The following is a 25,213-nucleotide window of genomic DNA, read 5'->3' on the forward strand; positions in this document are numbered from 1 at the left end:
ACATTCTAGTAGTATATAATTGGAAACTTTGTCGACTTGTAATGTCTTTGTTGAGAGAGTCGTATAATGTGCTAACAATGCGAAATATGGCATTGTTTGGAAATTCAAAGTGTGGGGAGGGTATCATTGGAGCAATTTTCAAACATTTTCATCATTTAGCTAAAAAGTCTGATCCGAAACTTAGGTCTCCTTTCAATTAACAGAGAAATCGTTAAAGGACTAAACGATTGTTACATTCGTTCAAAATTACAAATTCTGCATTCTTACCTACTGTCATTTTCTTCAAAAGTAACACCGAGGAAACATTCTTTCACGCACTCAAGGATGAACTGAAACGTTGTTGTGCACTTTCGCTTCTCCTCTACAAATATATGGACATCTTCACATGCTACGCTACTTGTATCTTCTTCTATAAAGAAGTCTTGTAAGATCTGCATTATTTTCTTCCGCTGTTCCTTTCGCAAATTTTCTTCTGAAGAAAAACAGAATTAAGACCTCATTTTAAAAGTGCTACAATTTCCGAAGCCACAGATTTTGACTCCATGCAACTTGCAATCTTAGAATTTGGACACGGAGGCCCACCCTTAAACGGCCAATGCGGGTTTTTGCCTATGAGAACTAAATGCGATACAATATTTAAATATCGGAGTAACACTATTCTGATACAGTTGTAACAGTCCGCTACATGTTAATGACGAAGGCTAAAATTCATTTTAGCTGCTGGAGGAGTACAGGTGGAGTTGAGGAGTACACAATGCTATGATGTATATGTAACATTTTTTATATAAAAAAAAACTGGCCATAACCTCATTCAAAAAAGGCCTGACATGAAGATCGTGACAATATGTTTACTTCACGCTGATAAAGTTTATAAATTTTCATTTCAATTTGATGAAGTGTTTGAGCTGCTAAGTAATCAAGACAGTATGACTTACGGACATTTCGAACACTATATGTCTACCGGGTCTTCAGCATCGGAGGCATAAAAAGGGGATAATTCTCAAATTATTTCAGATAGCTTTAACTTAAAAAAATCCCTTCTGTTGTGTAAAGTTATTGTCCTTTGAAATGTTTGTTCTTGGATAGAGAAGACTGAAAGGGTACATTACCTTAAGCAAAGAGGTAAATCTAATATGAAATTTAGAATGAAAAAGTTTGCTGATAATTATGTCACACAGTGATGCCATAACAAAGTCCACTACCTATTTCCTTCTCGTCGGATGGCTTGTGTTGTACGAGATCTGCAAGAAGAGTATTCACTTTCCGGAGACAGCCACATAATTTCAAAAGATTCTCTCTTGTTTCGTCCATCATATGTATCACAAGTAGCTGCATCTGCTCCTCACAATTATATCTCTGTTCTATCTTCCTCTTCAGTGTATCGTTGATGACACCTTGTGCTTTTAGCTCTTGCAAAAGAACATCAACTTCTAGAGATCGAGCTAGTTGCCGTACGTACCTCGTGAGACCTAATTTAATCCAGATTTCATTGTTTCCATCAACTGTAAAAGTTGCAAGCTGCATATTAGAAAGTATTAGACATGTGAAATAGCATATACGTTAGACTGGTTAATGTCCGCGATGGTCTTATTCTTTCGCTACTATTTGCGAATAATGTTACTCGCGAATTCAAAATATTCGTGAACATTAACCATTACCCTGCTAAATTTCTATAATGAACTTGTCCATCTTTCAATTTGGACAGTACCATTAACTGTTAAAATGGGGTGCTTACCAAAACGATACTGACTGAACAGAGATCAGTGCAGTCTGATCATGATCTACACTGGTACAAAGGCCGATTCATTCGTGTCTAGCATGATAACCAATCTTCACCAAGTCCGAAAACACAATCAATCTATTTCAAGAATTCTTAACACTGCAAATAAGGCAGCTAACCTTCAAAAATCGCGAATTAAAATAATTAAGATTAAAATAATCGCGGGTTTCTCCAGTATACAGTACACATCATGTTAAAAATTCAAAACTTTAAATATCAAACAGTATGGTTGAACTTGTAAGTCTGTATAATGTAAAAAAAAAAGCTGAAAAGCGCCGATAGAATTCATCAAAAAAGTTCATGCCGTCAGAAACCGCTTTCCAACACATCCAAGTCCTATGAAGTAATCCATTGTACCTAACAGTAAATCAGGGACTTCTCTCGCCTTCTTGCCCTCCCTATCCTCATTTACTAGTGTGCATTTTATCACGAATGGTGTCCTCTGATGTTTTCTGTTCAATATTTTCCAAATAAACTAAGAAACAGCATGATCTATTGTCAAAACAGTGTTCCCAGAAACTCCCAAATGGTACTTCGCACCCCTAGTTTTGAAGACAGCTGTTACATATCTTAAAGTGAATGGTTACAAAAGTGAAACAAAAACTCAGTTTTCATCCAAACTTTAAATTTGCCTGTGGGAACATTACAAAAGGAAGTTGTTATAGCTTACTGCACATACCTTTTTCGTTATTGCCAGTTTCCACCAGTTTCACCATCAAAGATTCATTGTTTATCTGTATCACGTCCATGCTGCTTCTCGTTCGTACAAGTTCTCTCTTCTTCAATTCCTCTATCCGTTTTCCCATTTCTTCTTCAAATTCACTGCTAATATCTTTTGACAGGTCAATGATCAGCTGACTGGTTTCATTAAAAGGAATATCGTCTTCAAGCATAGACTTAGGTTTATGCGCCAATTCATTTCTTTTCTGTCGAAGCTTTTTAATGTTTGTTACCTGGTTAGCAGTGATTGGAAATAATTCAAGCAAAAGAACCGTAAGTAATGTCATATCCATGCATTCCAAATCCGGATCTTTACAATTTATAATCTTTATTTGTTCAGAATACATGACCTTTTTTTGCTTAAGTAGTTCGATTTTACTTTGAATATGAGGGGTTTTGATGTATTTTTTAAATGTTGTACCTGAATTGTCTAACTCTGTTTCTATCAATTTCCGAAGTGTATCTGACCCGCAGTCTAAATTAAGAGAAAGCGTCCTTTGATACTTGTCAGACTTTTTTAAATCTGACAGATTACCAGTATTTCCGCGAGTAGACATTTTGATACTTACTAAAACTATATCAGCCTAACACTTTTAAAACCATGAAACTGTCATTATCATTCAGGTCTTTAGCCTTACAAATTTTGTCATGAATGAAAGCATCTTGGTTAGCTGCTATTTCAGACGATAACGTGACCTCCTTTTCTGCATTCCCTCTGGAAAATAAATATACTGAAATTATGAATCGTGCTATGCAAATTTTACTTATCAATATTACAGGGCCATATGACAACTATAAAATATCATTATATAATCTCATAATATAAGCGATCACCACACTTATAATAATAGCTAGGACGTTTACCGACGTCGTGATCACTTTTGGTGACAGATCATCAATTAAGTCAAATGAGTAAGGCTAAGAGAATAAATCTAGTCAGTATTTTACTGTATAGATCTGTCAAAAGAAAAATGTATATTGCATTCAAAACCATATTTTAATAAAAGTGATTTTTCTCCCCTTGCCAGTGGCCTTTTTCAATTATTAGCAATAAAAACTACATCAAAACATTTAGAGGAAACTGTACTGTAAATCAGAAAGTTAGATCTACGCTCTTTCCCGAACAGCCAACTTATTGCATTGTTATGTATTTAACCCTGTCACTGTACAATCATAATTATTAATTTAGTTAGTCCTCGGCATGGGTTTTGGTGAACATAAGGGGTAAAGAAGTAAGACCGTTCTTAAATCAAACAAGATTTGGTATTTTCTATTTTTTAAGGTTATAAGGAGGTGTGTGTCACAAATGAGGAAGCTGAACAACTATGCTATAATTAGCGTATTTTTGCTTGTAGGGGTTATTTCCCATTAGTAAGATTGGGTCGTGGTATAATATGCATTGAAGTACTAGACGCGTTATATATAGTACTATCGACAAGTAATCAAAACAAATGTTTCTTATGCTAATTGTACGAAATGACTTTATTCTGCATCCACTTACTTACAGACTATTTCATATATTCTATGCAATATGCTGTAATCCTTTTAGAGAAATAAAAAAAATGAAAAAATCTATTTCAGGCAGCTACAAAGGTTCTGTTTCATATGAAAACTTGCACATTTCTCTCTTAAATACATGGACTCACTTAAGAATATTTTAATACTGGGGTATGCAAAGCGGCGCACCCTTAATCAAATTTAACTACACTGGAATTTACAGGAAATTTCCTAGTTATTTCCAAGAAATTCATACAACTTTTATAAACGTATCATTTAAACATGAATTTATTGTGACTTAAGAAACAAATATTAAAAAAAGACAGCTGAACATGTTGTTAATATAAAATTATAAATCATAGGATTATATCCTCATTGAAATTAATCTCGTCAGACAAATTAAAAGCTTAACTGAAAGAAATTTTAGTGTTTTATATTACATACATCACTTTTTATTTTTGGGAGATAACTGCACATAAATAATTTGAAACTTCAGAAACATTTTTTTCAAATTGCAGATAAAAGCTGACAGTATACTCAGACACAAAATGTTTATATTTTTCCGAAAGGAGATGCCATGTCTGCCATGGAACTAAATTTCTCCAGGTTATTTTAAATATCATTAAGTGTAGTAAATGTGAATCAAAAAAATTAAAAGTTTACATGACTGTGTAAATATGTGTATCTCTGCTAAAACTATTTCTTTCAGTCATGTTTTGAAAAGTTTCAGGACAAAAGGCAAACTGGCTCAATAAGTAATAAGATAATAAAATTTAATATTATTCTGATTTGTTAACATTAAAAGGAGCTGTCATGTCTGGAACTAAATTTTCACCAGGTAATTTTAAATATATATATCATTAAGTGTAGCGAATGTGAATTAAAAAAATAAAAGTTTACATACTGTGTAAATATGTGTATCTCTAGCTGCTAAAAACTGTTTCTTTCAGTCATGTTTTGAAAAGTTTCAGGACAAAAGGCAAACTGGCTCAATAAGTAATAAGAATGAACACAAAATTAAGGTACCTTATAATGTACATTTCTTAGGTTTTCATTGTTTGTGCACATTTGTATTTTGTAATTTACAAGCAGGACAAATCTCTTAAGAGAACAAATGATCAAGATTGCAGGGCTGAATGTGCAGTTTTGACAGTATTAGTAGTCCTGCGACAAAACATATACCCCGCCTTTTCTGATGTGGGTGGTTTTCAAAATAATGAAGCAAAAGTGTGACATAGGGGTTGAAAATTCAAGTCTATTTCTTATGGTGGTCACCTATTTTATATGATAGCAAATACTTCAAATTTCAAGGGAAAAACTTTTGGCAAGTGTCGAGAAATACCAATCTGAAAATATTTCAACCTTTAATTCGAAAAGTTCAGTGCTTGAATTTCCAGTATGGTTGATAAATGCTGTAGTGTTTTGTGACAAGGAAATGTTTATATATAACAGTATTTTTTCATAAAAAGACTACTGGTGACGTGATGAACTTAAGACAAATCCTATCAAACAATTAGTGTATTCCACAAAATATCTACAAAACTGTGACTTTAAACATAATTAACACATTGTATTCACTTAGTTTACATGCACTGCTTATTCAAAGTATAAAAATGACAAAATGCCATGCATGGTAAAATGGAATAGTAAAACGCTAAAACTAAATGCTTTATAATGTAACTGAGAAGGTGCACAGGGGACAAATTTCAGCAAAAAGTATATTTACAGAATATGTTCAAAGTAAGTAAAATTCTTTTAGCTACACAATATTCACTAGTGAACATTACTACCATTACTAGTAACATATGTAGGTAAACTTAAGAGCTAAAGAAACAATAAAATTGATGTTTCCCCACTTTCTAACTTGAAAATTGGCAACTTAGGAAAAAATGCAAACAATGAACTTTAAATTGTCCAGGGTTTCTTATATAATGCTGAATTAGCAAGTAATGCCGAAATTGTGTGTACACATTGCTAAGAATATAGAACTGTTATCACATATTACAGTAATGCTGAGGTAATTGATGAATCAAAAAAAAAAAAAAGAAAAGGTGCAAAGGGGACATCATTTTTGGCTTTGTGAATGTTTAACAGTTCTTTATATGTGAATTTGAACGCTGTTGTTGTACCCATTGTAACTCCCTTTCAAGGAAAATAAAGTAAAAAAACAACATTTTATTTAAAGAATAAAAGAAATCTGACACCTAAGTTAACTACTGAAAAGGTGCACAGGGGACATTTTGAGGTGTATAGAAATTCATCCAGATTCTGAGAAAGTTGATTTATTAAACAAAAAAAAATATACTGTGTCTTCAAATCTGAAAGGATTAAGATCTTAGAAAAAGCATTAGGACTTAAGAAAAGTAATGGGTTTATGATACTGTAGTGTTCAGCATTTAAATTTAGTATTTTTTTTTGTGAAGAGGGTTCCATCACAAGAATTAGATGTGAAATATTGGTTAGGCCAGAGTTTTTTAATAACTTGGGTTACGGGAGATTTTCCAAAAATGAGCATTAGGAGGAGGGAATAAAAATAAAAATAAAGTAGGAAAATGTTAGCATCGGAAAAAAAAAAATGAAAACAAACACAAAAAATTTTATTTTGTAAAAAGTGCCACTTGGTTAAAAAAATTGTTGTTTCAGGCAAATGTAGATTCACAACACAGTCTAGATAAATCAGAAAAGTTATTTTCCCAATTTGAAGCATTTTATTCCCACTTTCTTTCTTAAAGCCTCCATGTTGTATGTTATAATATTATGTTGTAGAAACTATTAAATACTTGAATTTTTTGCATGTTGCTTGCCTGCTTTAAACATATATATAGCTTGCTAATAAATAGAGACTAAACACGTCTGGCATTGTATTCTGTTTCTGGTGTTTGGTGTGATTATATATAGTGTAGTGTAGTATTGTTGTCACATCCTATGCATATTGTGTTTCTGACCTTTTAACCCTTAGCACGCTAAGTTTCTAAAATGTACAGGTGCATCATTCAATTTGGGTAATACCATTTATCATTCGAAGGGGTGTTCACTCAAAATGTACTGACTGAATAGTGAACAGTGCAGACCATGATCAGTCTGCACGGATGTGCAGGCTGATCTAGGTCTGCACTGGGCGCAAAGGCAAAACCAATCGGTTGTACCATTGTAAGGGTTAAGGAAGACGGAAATACTTTTCACTTTTTTCTTTTATGATTTCTCCATTTTTCATTTATGCACCGACATGGGCCGTTTTACACAATACATGCCAGGCAGTCCCAAGCCTGTTAAGTGTGAGGGGTCTGTTAAAAGTTACTGGACTCCATATCTGGTTATAACTTTGAAAGTAATTTGAGGTAGACTTTAAAATTTAAATTGCGAATTTTAAAAACAATCAGCAAAGGTACTACATTCAAACTTACACATACTTTTTATACGCCCGTTTGAAAAAAACGGGACGTATTATGGGAACGCCCCTGGCGGGCGGGATGGCGGGCGGGCGGCGTCCACAGACTTTGTCCGGAGCATATCTTCTACATGCATGAAGGGATTTTGATGAAACTTGGCACAGTTGTTCACCATCATGAGACGGAGTGTCATGCGCAAAAACCAGGTCCCTAGGTCTAAGGTCAAGGTCACACTTAGAGGTCAAAGGTCAAATTCAAGAATGACTTTGTCCGGAGCATATCTTCTTCATGCATGAAGGGATTTTGATGAAAGTTGGCACAATTGTTCATCATCATGAGACGGAGTGTCTTGCGCAAGAACCAGGTCCCTAGGTCTAAGGTCAAGGTCACACTTAGAGGTCAAAGGATACAAGAAAGAAAACTTTGTCCGGAGCATATCTTCTTCATGCATGGAGGGATTTTGATATAACTTGGCACAAATGTTCACCACCACGAGGCGGAGTGTCATGCGCAAGAACCAGGTCCCTAGGTCTAAGGTCAAGGTCACACTTAGAGGTCAAAGGATACAAGAATGAAAACCTTGTCCGGAGCATTTCTTCTTCATGCATAGAGGGATTTTGATATAACTTTGCACAAATGTTCACCACCACGAGGCGGAGTGTCATGCGCAAGAACCAGGTCCCTAGGTCAAAGGTCAAGGTCACACTTAGAGGCCAAAGGTCAGATACAAGAATGACTTTGTCCGAAACATTTCTTCTTCATGCATGGAGGGATTTTGATGTAACTTGGCACAATTATACACCATCATGAGAGGAAGTGTCATGCACAGTTCCTTTCTTTAGAATTACTTCCCTTTGTTGTTACTATAAATAGCTTATATTGTAACTTCTTCATTACTAGTCGTAGGGAAAAATCGAGACCACTTTTCTGTAGTACAACATGCATGCTACATCCAATTTTGAGGTGTATTTTGACCAATCTCTACCTGGTGAAGATTTTTGTGTGGACTTCCATTTTTTTTTTTTGGATTAACTTCCCTTAGATGTTACTATAAATAACTTATATTGTAATTTTTTTATAACTGACCATAGGGAAAAAACCAACACCACGTTTCTGTGGTACAACATAGATGTTACTTTCAAATTTTAGGTTTATTTTAAGGTCTCTCTACCTGGTAAGGAATTTTTTTGTGGACTTAGGAAAACAAAAGACTTACAATGATTACTAAACAACCACAAAATTAAAATTCATTTGCAATACAGCAGCTAGAGTAAAGAAATTTGCTGTGACGGGCGTATATTGTGACATTCTGGTACTCTTGTTCTTTAATAGTTCAAGATTTTGTAATATTACTCAGTTTCAAATGTTTTAAATATTAAAAGTAATTGGTCCATACATGGAGTTCAGTACCCTTGCAGGGCTTCCATTATGATTCAATTTCATGGAGTCAGGACTGCCTAACATTCAGATTTTGGAGTCCCTCTTAAATTTTCTTGGAGTCCTACATATTTTCACTTTGTACAGTTACCTTCTATACCATCAACATCATCATCACCATCATCATCATAATCATTACTATCATCATCATACTAATTGGTTCAGAACAGTGCATAAAGTAATAGAATTTAGAGAAAAGGACCACTAGATTGATTAGAAAACATCTTATTTAACAAAAAATATTTTATTGTTTTTTAAATTTATAGCAACAGTCAGCATTTTATTAAAATCACCAGACTTACTGTTGTTCAGCTACAAAACGAAAATCCACTTAAAAAAATCTGAAGTACATTTTACTTGGAGTAGAATTATGTCAAATTACGTCATTCACCTTGCAATACCCACATCAAAGAAAATCAATAAAGGAAAATTTTGCCGACACTCCTTTTGATGTCAGCTGCCATGTGCTAGTCGAAATGTGTCAAAGATATCAGTTTTTAATAGGTCAGGAGACAAATTGAATGGTTTTTTTTCTTCTAAAAATACTGTAAAAGGATTTATCATTGATGAAAATCCAAAGTAAGTAGCAAATTTATTACCGGTCGGAAAAATGTATTAATTTAAACTGGATGTGAAATGTCATTTGCTAAAATATAGTTACTTGCTGAGGTTTTTGTGCTGAAATTATCAATATATTTTCCACAATTAAGTTACTTTGTCTTCCGACTTAGGAGCTTGTTTCACCAATTTAATCCAAGCCTTTTGTTGTCTGCAATTAACGCCTTCTAAACATGTCAGCTGATCTGGATAACGGTTTATAATTACAGACGTTCTCTATCAGACACGATACTTTCACACTGTCACACACTTCAAACACTGCCGGTGTAATGAAGTATTTCGACCCCCATAGAATGACGACCCCCCGGTCATTATTCTATAGAAAATGTGACTCCTTTCCTGTAAAATATTGACTCCCCTTATAAAAAACTGACTCCATTTGAAAACTCTATAGAATAACGACTCCCGGTCATTATTCTATAGAAAAACTGACCCCTCCAAGTAAAATACTGACTCCCTAAAGATGACTCCCTTCGAATCTCATAGAATAACGACCCCGGTTATTATTCTATAGAAAAATTGACTCCTTCCATGTAAAATACTCACTGCCGAAATTACTACATTCGAACTCTCATACAATATCGATTCCCGGACATTATTCTATTTAAAAAAGTTACTCTTTCCGTGTAAAACACCGGCTTCTAAAAAGACTTTCGACGATAATATCTATTAAAAAGTGATCCCCACCAAACCTAACGGACAATTTTACTAGATCTACAACTCTAATACTCTCCATTGCCAATAGTTAACATTTTGATTGTACTACTACTACTGGTGCCGCTTCTTCTATTGCTATTACTACATGTACTTCTTCTTCTACTACTACTACTACTACTACTTCTACTACTACTACTACAACTGCTACTACTGATACTACTATACCTGCTTCCACTAATACGTCTTGTACATCTACCTCTTCTTTTCCCGCTGCTGTTGTTGCTGTCACTCATTCCTCTGCTGCTGCTGCTGCTGCTGCTACTGCAACAGCCACTACTACTACTACTACTACTACTACTACTACGACTTTCTATTGTTGCCGCTACCGTACTTTACTGCCACTGCTAAGTATTGCAACTTCTATTAATGCTAAGTTCTATGTTAGCAGTTTCTTGTGCAGTTTTCTTCTGAAGAATTACTTCATACCAAAGTTTGCAGGGATTATTGACACCGGTGTGTTTTGTGAACGTATTGTGAATTGTTATTTTCCTGGAAAAAATGTATACTCCAAGATACAGCGTCTAGAAATAGAATCCCTTTTCCCGTTGCGGAATGCTCTGATTTCAGTGTCAAGTGATGGTATCTGGGGCTAATGGTCAAACGGAAGGACGAACGGACGGACGGACAAGGGCAAATCTATATGCCCCCCTCCCACGAGTGGGGGCATAAAATGCAGCAATTAGGCCTTTATAGATACATGAGTTATCACTAAATTTGACCAAATGACCGGGGGTCGATTTTTTATGGGAGTCAATATTCTTCGTGAGGTTCAGTTTACTTCACGTGGGGGAGTCATAGTACTATGATCTGGAGGTCATAATACTATGACCGGGGGGTCACTTTTTCTATAGAATAATGACCGGGGGGTCATTATTCTATGGGGGTCGAAATACTTCATTACACCGGCAGTTTTTACGAGGCTGCAAATCATCAAGTGTTAAACCGCTTTGATTAGTTATGGGGCGGAGCTAGTCACGTCATTCTAGTAAAGTTACGTCACGGTGTATTGATTTTGTCGTCCTTTGAGAATATCGGAAGTCCTTTGTACGCGCTGTGATATTTATTGTAGGTTAATAGACACTGTTTTATTTTCCACCACGGAAAGTAGATGCAAGCGTCGGGGAAAATAAAAATAAAATCGCAATTTTGAATTTTATTTTTATTTGGATTTTTTGAGAATTAGGACCGGCGCTCCCGTAACCCAAGTTATTAAAAAACTCTGGCCTTAGAATAAGAGGTAGATCTAGCTCTAGTTTATGAAAAAAGTATTTGTTATAAATGTGCAGAGTTTAGGTTACATAAAAAATCAAAGCTGTAACAATAAAGCTTGGTTTGAAAAAATAAAAGGCAGTTGAAAAGTATCCATCAAAATATCACATTTTTTGGTGTGCAAATGGGACAAAATTAGCTATAAAATTTAATGTAACTTTAAAACAGCTTTATCTATTAAGCTGAAATTGCACAAAATTGCCCCAAAACACTGGTGAGAGAGAGAAGAAAATGTTCATTATTTTGAAAACCACCAATGTCTGGATCAATACATGTAGATCTATTCTGATTAAGCAGCAGTAAATGTTTAAAATTCACGTCAGTATATCTATAATACCAGCGAGCAAATCAACGAGATGGAAGTTTCTACAATAATGTAGATTCTAAATCTAAATGCAAATATTATCTACCTATCTTTTACACAACCACTTGGGGTCAGCACCCCTCCCCCTCCCAATCCGCTCCTGCCATAGATTCTATTCAATGTTTGAGCTGATATCTGGTAGGGCGGAGAGGGGAGGGGGTTTGAACTCCAAGTGACTGTGTGATCTTTTATACTCCAAATTCTGCTATCATGCTGCTAGTCCAAATAATTGTACTCGAGAGTTGAATATCGTTATATTATTTTGACTTGTCGATATCCGCCTCTAGGTAGACAACGTAAAATATCAAAATGTAAAATCGGTCTGCCCGAGGTCTCATTATTTAGACTATCATGCTGCATATAGGCCTATACCCTACAGCACTTTGAATAAGGGCCATTACATCAAAACAAACAAAAAATACCTTGTAAACAGTATAAACTCAGTTTGCTTAAAAGCAATGCACAATTCATAAGTTACATCATGGTTAAAACAAAGAAAGAAAATCTTACCTGCTAGGGTTGTTCTTCGTACATTCTAGAAAGCATAAATTTGGATTTTCCAAAAGCAGTTATGGGTATTTCCAGTTTGAAATTTATTTTTGATGGGTATTTCCACTTTGGTTTATAAATAGAGTAGGAAAGCGTTTATTGTCCGTGTAAACGTACCAGCGTTTATAAACAAAAAAGTTATAATTCGACGTCACCTAACTACCGTGTTGTACACGTAGATTCGGTGGAAGTATTCCATCCGGGTAGGCAGTCAGTGCTGATATAACACTGACAAATAAAAAATACAAAATATTGTTCTAGCTGAAACATTTTCTCTAAATATAGATCTACACAAATGTTTGTAGATCTAGATATCTACTGTCGGTAGTTTCTTAGATTTTTTAATGGTTCTGCTTGAAAGTATTAGTAAACTGATATCAGAACTAAATTAATTTGTTAAAATAATTCCACTTGATTGCACTTCAAAGTTGAAAAAGATTAAATATATTTTTAATAATCTTTAAACAACTTCTAACGAACTGCTCGATGGTTGCAACAGTTCATCAAACAATGTCAGAAGCCTTATAATTATTCAAGTTTGATTTTAAATGGATCCAATTTACCCGGGTTAAAATGCCAAGATCAGGTGAATGTCTTCGTAGCACTCGTAGGCCTACGTGTTTATTTGTTATGTGTTAATTTCTGTTGCATTTCCCCCCAACAAAATCCATCTTTGAAAAGCCTTGGTCCTATAAACCACAAAAAAAAACAAGAGAAGTAGAGGTCATGTAATTTCTGAGAAAGATTTTTGTCTGTAAGGTCGACACTGTGGCTGACAAAATGAGGGTATGAACACATTTATAAAAAGGTTTGTTTACATTTTCTATAAATGCAAACGTTCTTGAAAATGCTTCCAAAGAGTCAAGTATATGTCCGCAATGAAGAAAAAACAGGAGACATGAAAATGTCACTTTAACTGGGATTATTTTCTTTCCGCCATTATCTGAAGTACCTACTTACCTATTTAGTACTTTTATACCTTCTAATACCCCGATACACAAACACCGTCCCCGACCCGACCCAATCTCTCCGGTACCTGTAACACAGAAAGCTTGAACAGGATTGGGGGATCTACCAAACTGATGTCTGAAACGAAGTTATTATATGCCTTGCAATGGTCTCTTCCTTCGCGCTTGAATTCATAGAATTTAGTCAGGGGAAAAAATGCACCAGAGGCAACCATTTAATACCTATATTTCTAAACGTTCCAGGGGGGAGTCTCCCTGACCCCCTTTACAGCAGGTGATGCATCTCTCCCGTACCTTTACCCTCACTCGGCAGTAAATATCGTGACATCTTCACTCTCAACTTGCGCCCCCTTCTCCTAACTCACCCGCAGTAAAACTGTTGTGGTTCGGATTTTCCTTTTCAATATTAGAATGTTTTTTCTTTTTTCTGTCCATACATATACAGTACTATTTGAAAAATAAAAATTGACATTGCAGCACGTAATTTATGAAAACGTGTTTTTCGATAACGTTAGTTGAACCTAACTATACGATATGATAATCATTTTCGGAAAATACACAGATTATGCAACAGTACACTCTGCAAAATGTTTATCGATTTTTCTGGTTTTCTGCGCTAGTTCCAACTTGTTTCTATGCTGAACACCACTAAATCCAGCTCTTCTTTATTTCATATAAAATCCACTTACTTCATTACGGTTTTTCGACATTTTCTAGCATATCAGATTTTCAGAGACTTATATTCCCATAAAGAACTTGATCGCTACTTTATAAAAACAAAAAGAAAAGGGGGTGTTAACTTTTATATATAAGGAAACTACAGTTAGGTAAATACAACCCGCTGAATTTACTACTTTTCACTTCTTTCAATTTCTCTTTTCGAGACATTAAATTCTTACGCCATTTTTACCCAGCATGCGATAGGAACATGCCGATTTCAATAGAATGCAAAGTGATACATACTGAAACACGGTAGGGTAAAAGTAATTATCCAGAAAATGCACTAGGAAAGGAAAAAAGATTAGTACTATTTATATTTGGACTACTTTTGAGGCGGAGGCTTACATTCTATTTGGTAGTGATCAGCCTCTACCTGGGTATGCCCAAACTCCTCGCAGCGATTATTTCCCTTATGGTGAACGCAAGGGGAGGTAACCGCTGTGAGGCCTGAAAGTCGGATTTAACGGCGCTGGGACAAAAGTTGTAAAACAGTTATTTTTGTAAAGTTAAAGCTAGATATTTGTGCACATTTAAAACGACCGTAGGTTTTCATATTACATTTTTGAAGACTTTTACTGAAAAACAGTTGTATATTAATTCGACCGAAAAAATGTAGAGCTGCTTATTGTTCATAACAAACAAGTATAAAGTACAAAGAAGTATAAAGTACACAGAATAGCAACTGGCTGTAATCCCGCGTGATCTCGTGTCAGAGCGTGAATCGACGTTATCTTAGAAAAAACAAACATCGGCGAGCATGGAGTTACAATTTGTACCTTTAAAACTACATTTAAAATACATGTTAGCTTCTAAAACAACATTAGTTTAATGTGAAATAGTCTTTAAGACACAAAGTACGCGTTTCTTATCATCAAAAGAAGCGTGGTCATACGGTGATAATTAATTTACCGATGAATAATTGCTTTCGCATACAAAATGGCGCGTGAAGAACGAGTCGCTTCCGGTAAACGAGATCTCATTCAGTAGTCACGTTTCTTTGGCGAGATTTATACTTCTTTGTTTAAACTTAACAATTTTGTGTTAGTTGAACTACCATACAGTTGGCAAAGCCTTTAGAAGCAATTTCACTAACTTTACATCTACATCTACATGTTATTCCCGAGTAATCGTTTACGATTATGACTGGGAGGCGCGAGTCTGAAAAAACAGTGATACTGGGTATGTGACTGGGATACGGGAAGATTTAGGTCCCTTGTTGGTATCAGGTGGTTGTGGTGAACAAAGACAATATTATACTGGTTTTTATAAAAAAAAGAATTCGACAGTGTTCTAGAGATTTCCACCCGAGTTCTTGAATCATTTTAGTTACACTATCAGTAAAGTCGTAGTTGTAACAGATATTATCTAGCAGCAGCTCTCTGAATACTCTGTTTTACTGGTAAGGTTCTACAGTGTTCTAGAGATTTCCACTGGAGTTCTTGAATCATTTCAGTTACACTCTCAGTAAAGTCGTAGCTACAACGGATATTATCTAGCAGCAACTCTCTGAACACTCAGTTTTACTGGTAGGGTGTTTTTGCCAGGGGTGCCAGACAATGGAGCAATATTCTAACTGGGGTCTTACATAAGTGTTATAAGGTGCTTGTTTGTTTGTTTTGACATTTCTTTTTATGAATCTTAATGAGTTATTTGCATTTGTTGCTATATTGTTAATATGTTGGATCCACTTTAGGTCTTTTGTGATTGTTACACCAATTAAGATATTAAACTGAGTCTGTTGTTTTTAGTTCTGTGCCATGGAGGATGTAAGGGTAGGTAACTGGATTTTTCTTTCGGGTGATCCTCAGCACCTCACAATTATCTGGATTAAATTCACGGTAAAATAGTGATTCGGAATACCCGGAAATGAACCGAAATAACCAAGTATATCGGGGTCGGGAAAATTTAAATATTAAACAAAGTAAACGATGTTTCTTAAGTCAAATAGTGTCTCCTTATTGGTAATTTATTGATATATTATTCCTTTAAGGCTTTGTCTACTTTTAACTCCCTAAATGCGGTCAAATATAACCATCTAAAATTTAGAAGCCAATGCAAAACTGATAATCCACGAATGACTCTCACAGTTTCGTAAAGACCCATGAAATACAGTTGTTTAAACTAAAATGTTGATGTTGGATGCATCATTATCCACCAAAACTATTTACTCATACTGAACATTTGTTTCTGGTGAGCTGTTATATGTAAATTAATTACACTCGAGTACCTTTGAGGTTTACCGACTTTTTTTTTTCTGAAACTGAATACCCGTTCTTTTTTTCCTAATAAAATGGGTGTGCATCACTTTACCACATAAATAAGAAAACAAAAATAATTTTCATGTTTTTATTGTCATATTTGGGAACTACCCCATTCAGCAATTATTAACAAATTATTTACCAGCTTCGTTCTACCACGAAAACGAGAAAATGTAAAATGAATGAATGAAAAGACGTGTCATATATCTTAATACTTCTGAGCCGCGCCATGAGAAAACATAGTGCATTTGCGACCAGCATGCATCCATACCAGCCTGCGCATCCACACAGTCTGGTCAGGATCCATGCTGTTCGCTAACAGTTTCTCTAATTGCAATAGGCTTTGAAAGCAAATACCAGACTGCCTGGATGTGCAGGCTGGTCTGGATCTTTGCTGGTCGCAAATGCACTATGTTGGATTTCTCAAGTCGCAGCTCATTTAACAAATCATTCTCCAAACACAGCAATTAAGTGCTAGAAATGTGTCATGAAGTTGTTCTTTAAAGAATTCAAATGTACATCTAAACAAATCCTCAAATGTAACACACACAATCTAGTTCCTGTGAGCCTTCTTGCAAGAAAAAGTTTGAAAAAGAAAGGAAGTAACAATTATGTTTCTATTTTTAGTTTATAGAAAGAAGTTCCAAGTTATTATCAAGTAACTTTATGGAAATTCATTTAATGAATAGTATTGAATACAAAATTGTTTGTCACATTTATGTTTAAACACTTCAAAAAAGGAAATACTTGTAGACTTGAGCCCTACAAACTTCAAGCACGAAAAAAAGATTGATTGATACTCTTATGAGATTTGTTTTTATAAATCTTTTACAATCTCTGGTAATGCTTTTGTTTGTTGTATCACATTTCAATTTGGTGAATTGTTGTCATGAAAATGATAAACATTTAAAACAGTTAACAATGTTACACCTAACTACACATATACTGACCCATATATACAGTTCATGTACATCTAAACATTTTTATCCTATAATTTGTGTGTTAAATGTTGTTTTTTTTCCTTTCATAGCTCACACAAGAAAATGAAACTTTTACCCTTGTAACAACATACACATAATTGTAGTCACATATGAGCCGTGCCATGAGAAAAACAACATAGTGGCTTTGGGACCAGCATGGATCCAGACCAGCCTGCGCATCCGTGCAGGCTGGTCAGGATCCATGCTGTCCACTAACGGTTTCTCTAATTGCAATAGTCTTTGAAAACGAACAGCATGGATCCTTACCGGACTGTGCGGATGTGCAGGCTGGTCTGGATCCATGCTGGTCGGAAAGTCACTATGTTGGTCTTCTCATGGTGCGGTTCATATATACAACAGTTCCATGTTGAAACATTTTTTATACATTCTATGATGAATAACATTTAAAAGAAATTAAGCAATAAAACAATTACAATTTTGACATTGGATATTTTTATTTTTCAAACAGAATTTGATAAAAACATACCTTTCTACATGTAATTTTAATACAAAAAAAATGGAAATTTGAAAAAGTGAAAAACAACAAATTTTCTCTAAATTTTCAACACATCTACTTTGCTTAACGAGACATTACAAAAAAAAAATGTTTTGACTATTCACACATCATTATAACAATTAGTACGAGACAATGTGGCCATGGATTTGCTCATGATATTGATAGACTAAACCTGTAAGAAAAGTAACTACTTTTTGAAAAACACAAACAACATCATATAGAAAATACAGTCTACTTCTACCAAATGTCTCAATCTTCTTTATGAAAAAATAAATCTACTAGTATAATTGAAAAAAAAAATTGTATATCATGAAAACGCATGCCGGCTTCATTTCGAACACTTTCCACAAACAAAATATGTAGACAATGAATATATTTACTTTATGTAAAAACAGTTGATTTTGTTTTTGATAAAAAATTTAAGTTGATTTGTCTAGTTCTTGAATGAGGGGTGCTTTCACAAAACAAAGACTATAATTATAAGATCAAATATTATCTTTTTCCAACTATTAGTCATTCTTTGACACAACAAATGCTAGCTGCACATCTCCTGACATTCAACAAACAACCATTAGCAACCAGTATTTCAAAGAAAAACCTCGTTCCAAAGTTATAAAACAGTTTGAAGAACCAGTTTAAAATCTCCAGCATTTGATTTGATTGTTCTGTGCTCATTTCTGAAATCAGCCAATGGCTAGGCTGCATTCTGAGACTGGTCTCCAAGATTTGTTTTATAACTTGTACACTCTGTTTTATAACAAGAGCTTGATAACCAGTCTAAAATCTACAGCACCTGATTGTATGATTCTGACAACATTTTTAAAATCGGCCAATGGCAAAGCTGTATTCCAAGTCTGGTCTCCCAACTTTTGTTTTATAACCTGTGAGCCTGGTTAAAAATGTAATATGTGCAGTTAGGGCAGATATCACACTGTTCTATCACCAATAATCACAGAGTTGTTACTATCACATCTGTATTTCAAGATTTTACCACACTAATTTACCACACTCCATTTCATGGAAAACTTGTGCAACTAAGACTTTTACCAGCAAAACCTTATACAAGCAACAAATGCATATACCTAACTATAAATCCGACAAAACGAATCTATTTTGTTAGACAAAACTAAATCATTCTTCCATTTTTCAAATATCACATCAATACCTCTATCTCTTATTACACAACTATCACTTTAAGATGGAACACATATCTAAATATAATTAACAATAACAGTTTATAGTATACTATGCAAAGCATACTAATTTTGTATCCTAGAATCACTTTTATTTTATCACACTGACATCAGTAGAATGGCGTTATCCACTGGCATCAGAAGATGTATAAAATACATAACTGAGTCGCACCATGAGAAAACAAACATAGTGGCCTTGCGACCAGTATGGATCCAGACCAGTCAGCGCATCTGCACAGTCTGGTCAGGATCCATACTGTTCAAATGTGGTTTCTCTAATTGCAATAGGCTTTGAAAGTGAACAGCATGGATCCTGACCAGACTGCATGGATGCGTGCATGTGCAGGCTGGTCTGGACCATGCTGGTCACAAATGCATACGCACTATGTTAGATGTCTCATGGCGCGTCTGAAATAACATCTCTATAGTCTACACTTCTATCTTCTATATAACGATTGGTCATTTCCTGCACCACTCCATAAATGCATCTTCAATAACAACTTTTCTTTTTATGGCAACACTGGCAGTTTTAAAATTTGAACCTGACAGTGTATTTTTATGGCACATTGACAGTACATTCAGTTTGTATAAGACTGTGTATTCAGAAATTTTGGTACTAGATTTGTATTCAGTTGATTACTGTATTTTGTAGCCACCCATTCAAAAATTTTGGTACAAGATAATGCACCTAGAAAGTTTCAGTACTGGATTCTGAAGTCAAAAAGTCTAGAACTGGAATTTGAATTCTGAAAAATTGATACAGAACTTTCACAAAAAGTTTTTGCATTGCATAATAGAAGATTTATAAATATTGGAGACAGAAATAAAACCTTACTTCATGAAATACACACAAAAGAATTTTTGGAAAATATACTTAGTAATACACCCATAATTACAGAATGAAAACATATAAATGAAGTCCCAACTCATTCTATCTAAGAACTGCGCCTTAGTCACTGTTTGGAAAAAGAAATACTAATAATGCTGGTGTATATGATAGCTCTTGCGCCACATCAGGAAGTACATATCATTTTGAAAACTGCATTTTTCAAAAAAAAACTCTCAAAGAAAGCTTATTACAATTTGCCACTAATTTCAAGTAATTCTTCACTACATGGCAATTTTAAAAATGCGTACTACATAAACAGTCACTTTTAAGAAATACTACAATACAGATCAACAATCTACAGAAAAAAACAACACATGTAGCATCAATTACAAGCACCAAAGGTCCCTAAACCCCTAAAGTCTAGAACTAAAAAGAAGAACACAGTACAATACACAGGAACACAGAAAAACTTAACAGACAAAACTTTTTAACCTTTAGCCTGCTGAATTTCTAATTCTAATATGGACTGGTCCATCATTCAATTTGGGCAGTACCATTTATTATTCCAAGGGGTGATCACTGAAAATTTACTGACTGAATAGTGAAAACCATGATCAGATGTGCAAGCTGATCTTTGTTAGCACTGGTCGCAAATTCAGAATTACTGGCTGCTAGCAGGCTAAAGGTTAACTAGTCTTTTATAAATCAAGACAAAGTATGAAAAATGGTAAAAAAAGAAGAATATGAAAAATATAAAAGCACAATAAAGTTAATAATTAAAAAAAGTTTAAACACAGTGTCTGTTGTAAGTTACTGAAAATTGTCAACAAAATATATATTGTCAGCACATATTATCTATTAATAATATCATAAGATTTCATTTTGATTGAAAGACCTCATCAGATTTCAGTCACTCACACTTTGATCTGAAAATCTGTTTTCAAAAGATTGCTTTAAAGGTTTCAATCTAAATTTGGGAATGTAAAGATTTATTTCAAATCCTGACAGGATTTTTAAACAGATAGCTAAAAGACTATATGGTTGGCACTTTACACCTTCATTTCTCCTACGCACGCATGCTTAATACCAACTCTCATATAATGAAATTACTGCAACAAATACGAAAAGTCATCACTGTTTAACTGGTAGGTGTAGGGGGTGGGGGAGACAAAATAATACATAATCAATTCTTTTCAGCACACATTCATGAACATAATGACCAACCTTAAATATTGCTAAGCTAACACAACATACTTTCATATTCATTAAGTTCCACCCTATTCCAAGGATATTCTATGAACCTAAACAATGCTACCTGCAGAATGTAAAATCTAACCCTTAAAAAATGTATTTCAAAATGATTTGAATGAATTTTGAATGGTCAAAAATGATATTTAATGCGAACACAATATTTAAGTTATTGTTCAAATTTTGAGATCACTTCAGCCATATTTGTTTAAATACCCAAAAACAAACTGGAAAATATTTACACATAACCAAACTAGAAAAAATAAGAAATATAAAATCATTAAATTATTATTTTGCTTCTGGCAAATGATTAAGAAACGAACAGAAAATATAACCGCCACTGTGCGAAAACTATTGTCAGAGCTTTGCCATCAAAATTAAACCTGATGATCCATGTAGCAATTTGGATCCATACTGTTTAGTTTAGTTTATACTAATTTGTTTAAGCTCGACTGTGATGAAAACTTCAAGCTGAAAGTAACCACTCTCGAATCCACATCCTTGAAAAACCAGTACCGGTATCATATGAGAAGTCATGGTCATGACTCCAGCGTGGCTCGAACCCATGACCCCTGGATTGAGCTGTTGACACCTTATCCACTAGAACACCGCTCCCCATACTGTTTGCTTATCAGTTGTATACAAGTGCTGAAACTGATAACAAAACTGTATGGATGTGGGGATAAAGGGACAGTATGGCTATGCCTTGATCTGGATCCTTGCCAGTCGCAAAACCCACAGGTTTTTGTTTTGCACAGTGGAACTGATATATTAAAGTTTTACTAAAATAAACTACAATCTTTACAGTTTTACAAAAATACAGCACTTCTAATCAAACTAATAACAAAAACTACTCGCCGGGATATTTTCTTGAATTGTTACTAACGTTAAACACGCCAAAAAAATAAATACTAGAATGAAATTATGGAATACAAAATATTTACAATGAAAAATTTGGCATGGAGACAGATGCGTTTTGATGTAGGTGATTACATGAAATTAAAAGTTGAAATCTGTATCCATGGAATCACTGGTGAAATACGCTTACCTTGCAACAGCTAACTCACCTAGTCAGAAAATTAAATTCAACAGCTAAATTTTGTTCTTATTTTAAACATTTCACGTAGAAATAAGTTCCTTGTTAAATCTAACAGAATGCTGCATTTAACAACAAAATACTGCTCAGATTCACATTAATTAAATGTTACTTGTACATCGAGTGTGTTTTCACTCAACCACTTAAAACTTTCCTTGTTTAACAGGTGCTATTCAATGAACCAATCAGATCAGTTCTTGTTCAATACGTTCCATTTCACTGAACCAATTACAAAATTGCTTGTACGACATGTGTTTTTAACAGAACCAATCAGAATGTTGCTAATACAATATGTGCCTTTCACTGAACCTGTTTGTATATATACTATTTATAGAATTATTCAATGCTATTTATAGAATCGATCAATATCCTAGAATTGACAAGCACATGGTGACCTACATTCATTAAACATGGGGCACAGTCCTATCAACAAAGCACACACAATCCATATTGAGGTAACATTATACATTCTGGTTACTGAAATCACTGAAGAAAGTTACTCAGGCATATGTGTACATAGTACGCAGACTGAATATTACCATAACAAGTAACGTAAGCATAAACATCATATATTAACACAAGTAAACTTCAAAGCACAATGCAACAAAATCTTAACACATTACATAAATTCTAAGAAAACAATATAAATGCTAAATAACACAAACAATATCATATCAAATCAATGTCAACAAAAACAAACAATACAAATTAGGTGCAGTAGGCTGTATGCACAAATCCCCTTTATTGTAAGTAGCAAGAGAAGATCATACCGGTCTACCAAAATTTCAAATTTTCTATGCTTCCCCCCATCCCAAAATATAATATTTGTACAAATACAGATAAAAGATTCATTACAAGAATTATATTCCTCTTGGCTAACTAACAAAAAGTAGTTTTGATAGGTGACAGTCAAGTGACATTTATGATCAAAATACAGTCAATGTCAAAATACATTCATTGTCAAGATACAATTATTGTCAAGACTTTGTCAGGATGAACTTATTGTTATTGTCAGAAGCATTATTCATAACTAGTTGCTGCGTGTTAGCTAATTGTACATAACACACCTACATATTACATGTACCAACCCAAAACATTCCAAAATTCATCTTAAAACAAGATGGCCATAGAAATTATCGAAATGAACTCTATTTCCATTGCCGTCAGGAAGTTACATCATCTTAATATCACAGCCATCTGAGCCATTACAATAAAGGTGACAAGCACACCAATACAAACCTTACTGTCTGTCTTCTTTCAAACAAAGAAAGCATTTAGTAACGCTCTATAAACGCTATTCAAAATAATATCAAACATGAACTCTCGACTCATTTTGCAAAGAAAAATATATACAACTCAGGGTATAACAGCACACAAACTGAAAGCAAATAACTTAAAGCCGTACAATAGCTGGACTAGATTCTAACAATATTTGATTGGTTTTGGTCACTTTTTCAAAATTCACAACCTAACTGAATATAAGAAAATTCATAGTTCAAAAAAGTCAATAATAAAAACAAGACCATTATCATAGTTAAGCCTTATATAATAAGTACACTCACTTAAATCATTTTACCATTGTTCATATGCCATGACTATCTTTGATATAAATTCTGTAGAACTATTTAAACTTAACAAGAATATCTTACATGAACATATTGTTCACCATAAATGGCCTGAACCAGATGGACGTGCTTTTTCTTGTGTTATTTGTCGATAGATTGCTTTCCATTCCGATATCGTCAAAGTTATCACTGTCATGATCAAGATCGACATTGATGTCTATACTGTTATGACTCGGAAGAACGTTTGAGCAAGACCTCCCCGGAGACCAGCTGGAAGACATGATTTCAAAATCTGGTGGTGTACTGTAGTGTCTCGTCCTAGATTTACCCTTGAGTTGTTGTCGAGCATTCATGTGCGAAAACCGTCAGCTGCTGGGCTGTTCGGCAGTTTTTGCAGTTTTACCAGACAGGACATCATCCACCTCAAAGGGTGACACTTCTGGTAACGGATCACGCCAAAATTGTACATAATTATACTCACTGGCTCTTGAACTAGGGATTTTGTGAAGTGGAGGAAAAAAGTGGTCCGCAACATCGGTAAGTTTGGTATACCTGAAAAAAAGTAAGAAATATTATCAATTTGCAATAACTTTGCTTATAGGCAACTAAAAATTCTGAAGTTTCTGCTGAGTTGTCTGCAGCTGTCACTGGCTTTTTCATGCCATGTTTAAACATAGTATACTTTTTGTTATTCTTCAGTTCTGCAAGAACAACAACACAATTTATGTTGTATAGCTTTTTCACATTTTGACTGCGGAGGAAGAACGAAGGTGCTCCCCAGGCATTGTTTAAAGCAGGGGCAAACACCTGGCTTGAACCAGCGACCTTTCTGTAAGCCAGCTGGATGGCTTCCTCGCATGAAGAATTCTACGCCCAAAGCAAGGTTTCGAACCCATATCAGTGAGGAGCATGTCATTCCAAAACAGCGACCTGAACCGCATGGCCAGGTATGCCCCTTTCAGCACAGTATGTCTTTATTTCACAATTACAGAGAGAAAAAAACTTAGCATGCTTCTATTTCAGACTTAAAATGTGTATGAACATGCTTCCAATATCATGAAATTCAACCCAGTAAATCATTTCCTGTCTATATCGATAATACCTCAATATTGCAGTTAACAGCTACAGCCCTAGTTTCAATCTTAAACGTCCTGTAATCTTTTATAGGGCCAAAAATCCTTGTCATGATCAGTTTTTCATTTAATGGTTTATGTAAATCCAGGTGAAGCATCCTGAAAAATATGGTTATACTTACGAGGTCTGAAAGGTATATGATAGCTCATGCTTTAATTCACCGTAAGGATTGATGGTGAAGATGCGATATATGGGAATGTTGATCGCCTTGTATGCATACACGTCCTGCAAACAAAAATAAACTGAAAATGACAAAAAGGCCATAACGGGGAAACACGTGCAGTTGAGCCCCTTACAAAAATTCTTCTCAAATTGTGTAACAAAGTCATTACATACTTTATACCAGTAACAAGAGCACCGCCTTG

At 34.6% G+C, this 25,213-nt stretch overlaps 2 protein-coding genes across 6 annotated transcripts in view; both read right to left on the reverse strand.

Moving 5' to 3' along the window:
* LOC123539788 (sterile alpha motif domain-containing protein 9-like) overlaps positions 1-12,515 on the reverse strand; it is a 44,118-nt gene extending 31,603 nt beyond the window's left edge. Inside the window, exons 1-5 of one of the 3 annotated variants that reach the window (XM_045324560.2) lie at positions 12,302-12,508; positions 3,070-3,215; positions 2,460-2,733; positions 1,203-1,502; positions 268-472 (exon numbers count right to left, since the gene is read on the reverse strand). In XM_045324560.2, coding sequence (XP_045180495.2) covers positions 268-472; positions 1,203-1,502; positions 2,460-2,673 — 719 coding nt within the window. In that variant the 5' untranslated portion in view covers positions 2,674-2,733; positions 3,070-3,215; positions 12,302-12,508. Of the gene's footprint in view, positions 1-267; positions 473-1,202; positions 1,503-2,459; positions 3,216-12,301 lie in introns of all 3 variants that reach the window. The other 2 variants (XM_045324558.2, XM_045324561.2) reach the window with 2 other exon arrangements.
* A 3,845-nt stretch (positions 12,516-16,360) lies between these two features.
* The window catches only part of LOC123540907 (phosphatidate phosphatase LPIN3-like), a 30,555-nt gene continuing 21,702 nt past the window's right edge, over positions 16,361-25,213 (reverse strand). For all 3 annotated transcript variants that reach the window (XM_045326232.2, XM_053526186.1, XM_053526185.1), the window contains exons 14-15: positions 24,970-25,073; positions 16,361-24,266 (exon numbers count right to left, since the gene is read on the reverse strand). In XM_045326232.2, coding sequence (XP_045182167.2) covers positions 24,080-24,266; positions 24,970-25,073 — 291 coding nt within the window. In that variant the 3' untranslated portion in view covers positions 16,361-24,079. The remainder of the gene's footprint in view (positions 24,267-24,969; positions 25,074-25,213) is intronic.

The sequence above is a fragment of the Mercenaria mercenaria genome, chromosome 16, assembly GCF_021730395.1.
Source record: "Mercenaria mercenaria strain notata chromosome 16, MADL_Memer_1, whole genome shotgun sequence".
Classification (NCBI taxonomy): domain Eukaryota; kingdom Metazoa; phylum Mollusca; class Bivalvia; order Venerida; family Veneridae; genus Mercenaria; species Mercenaria mercenaria.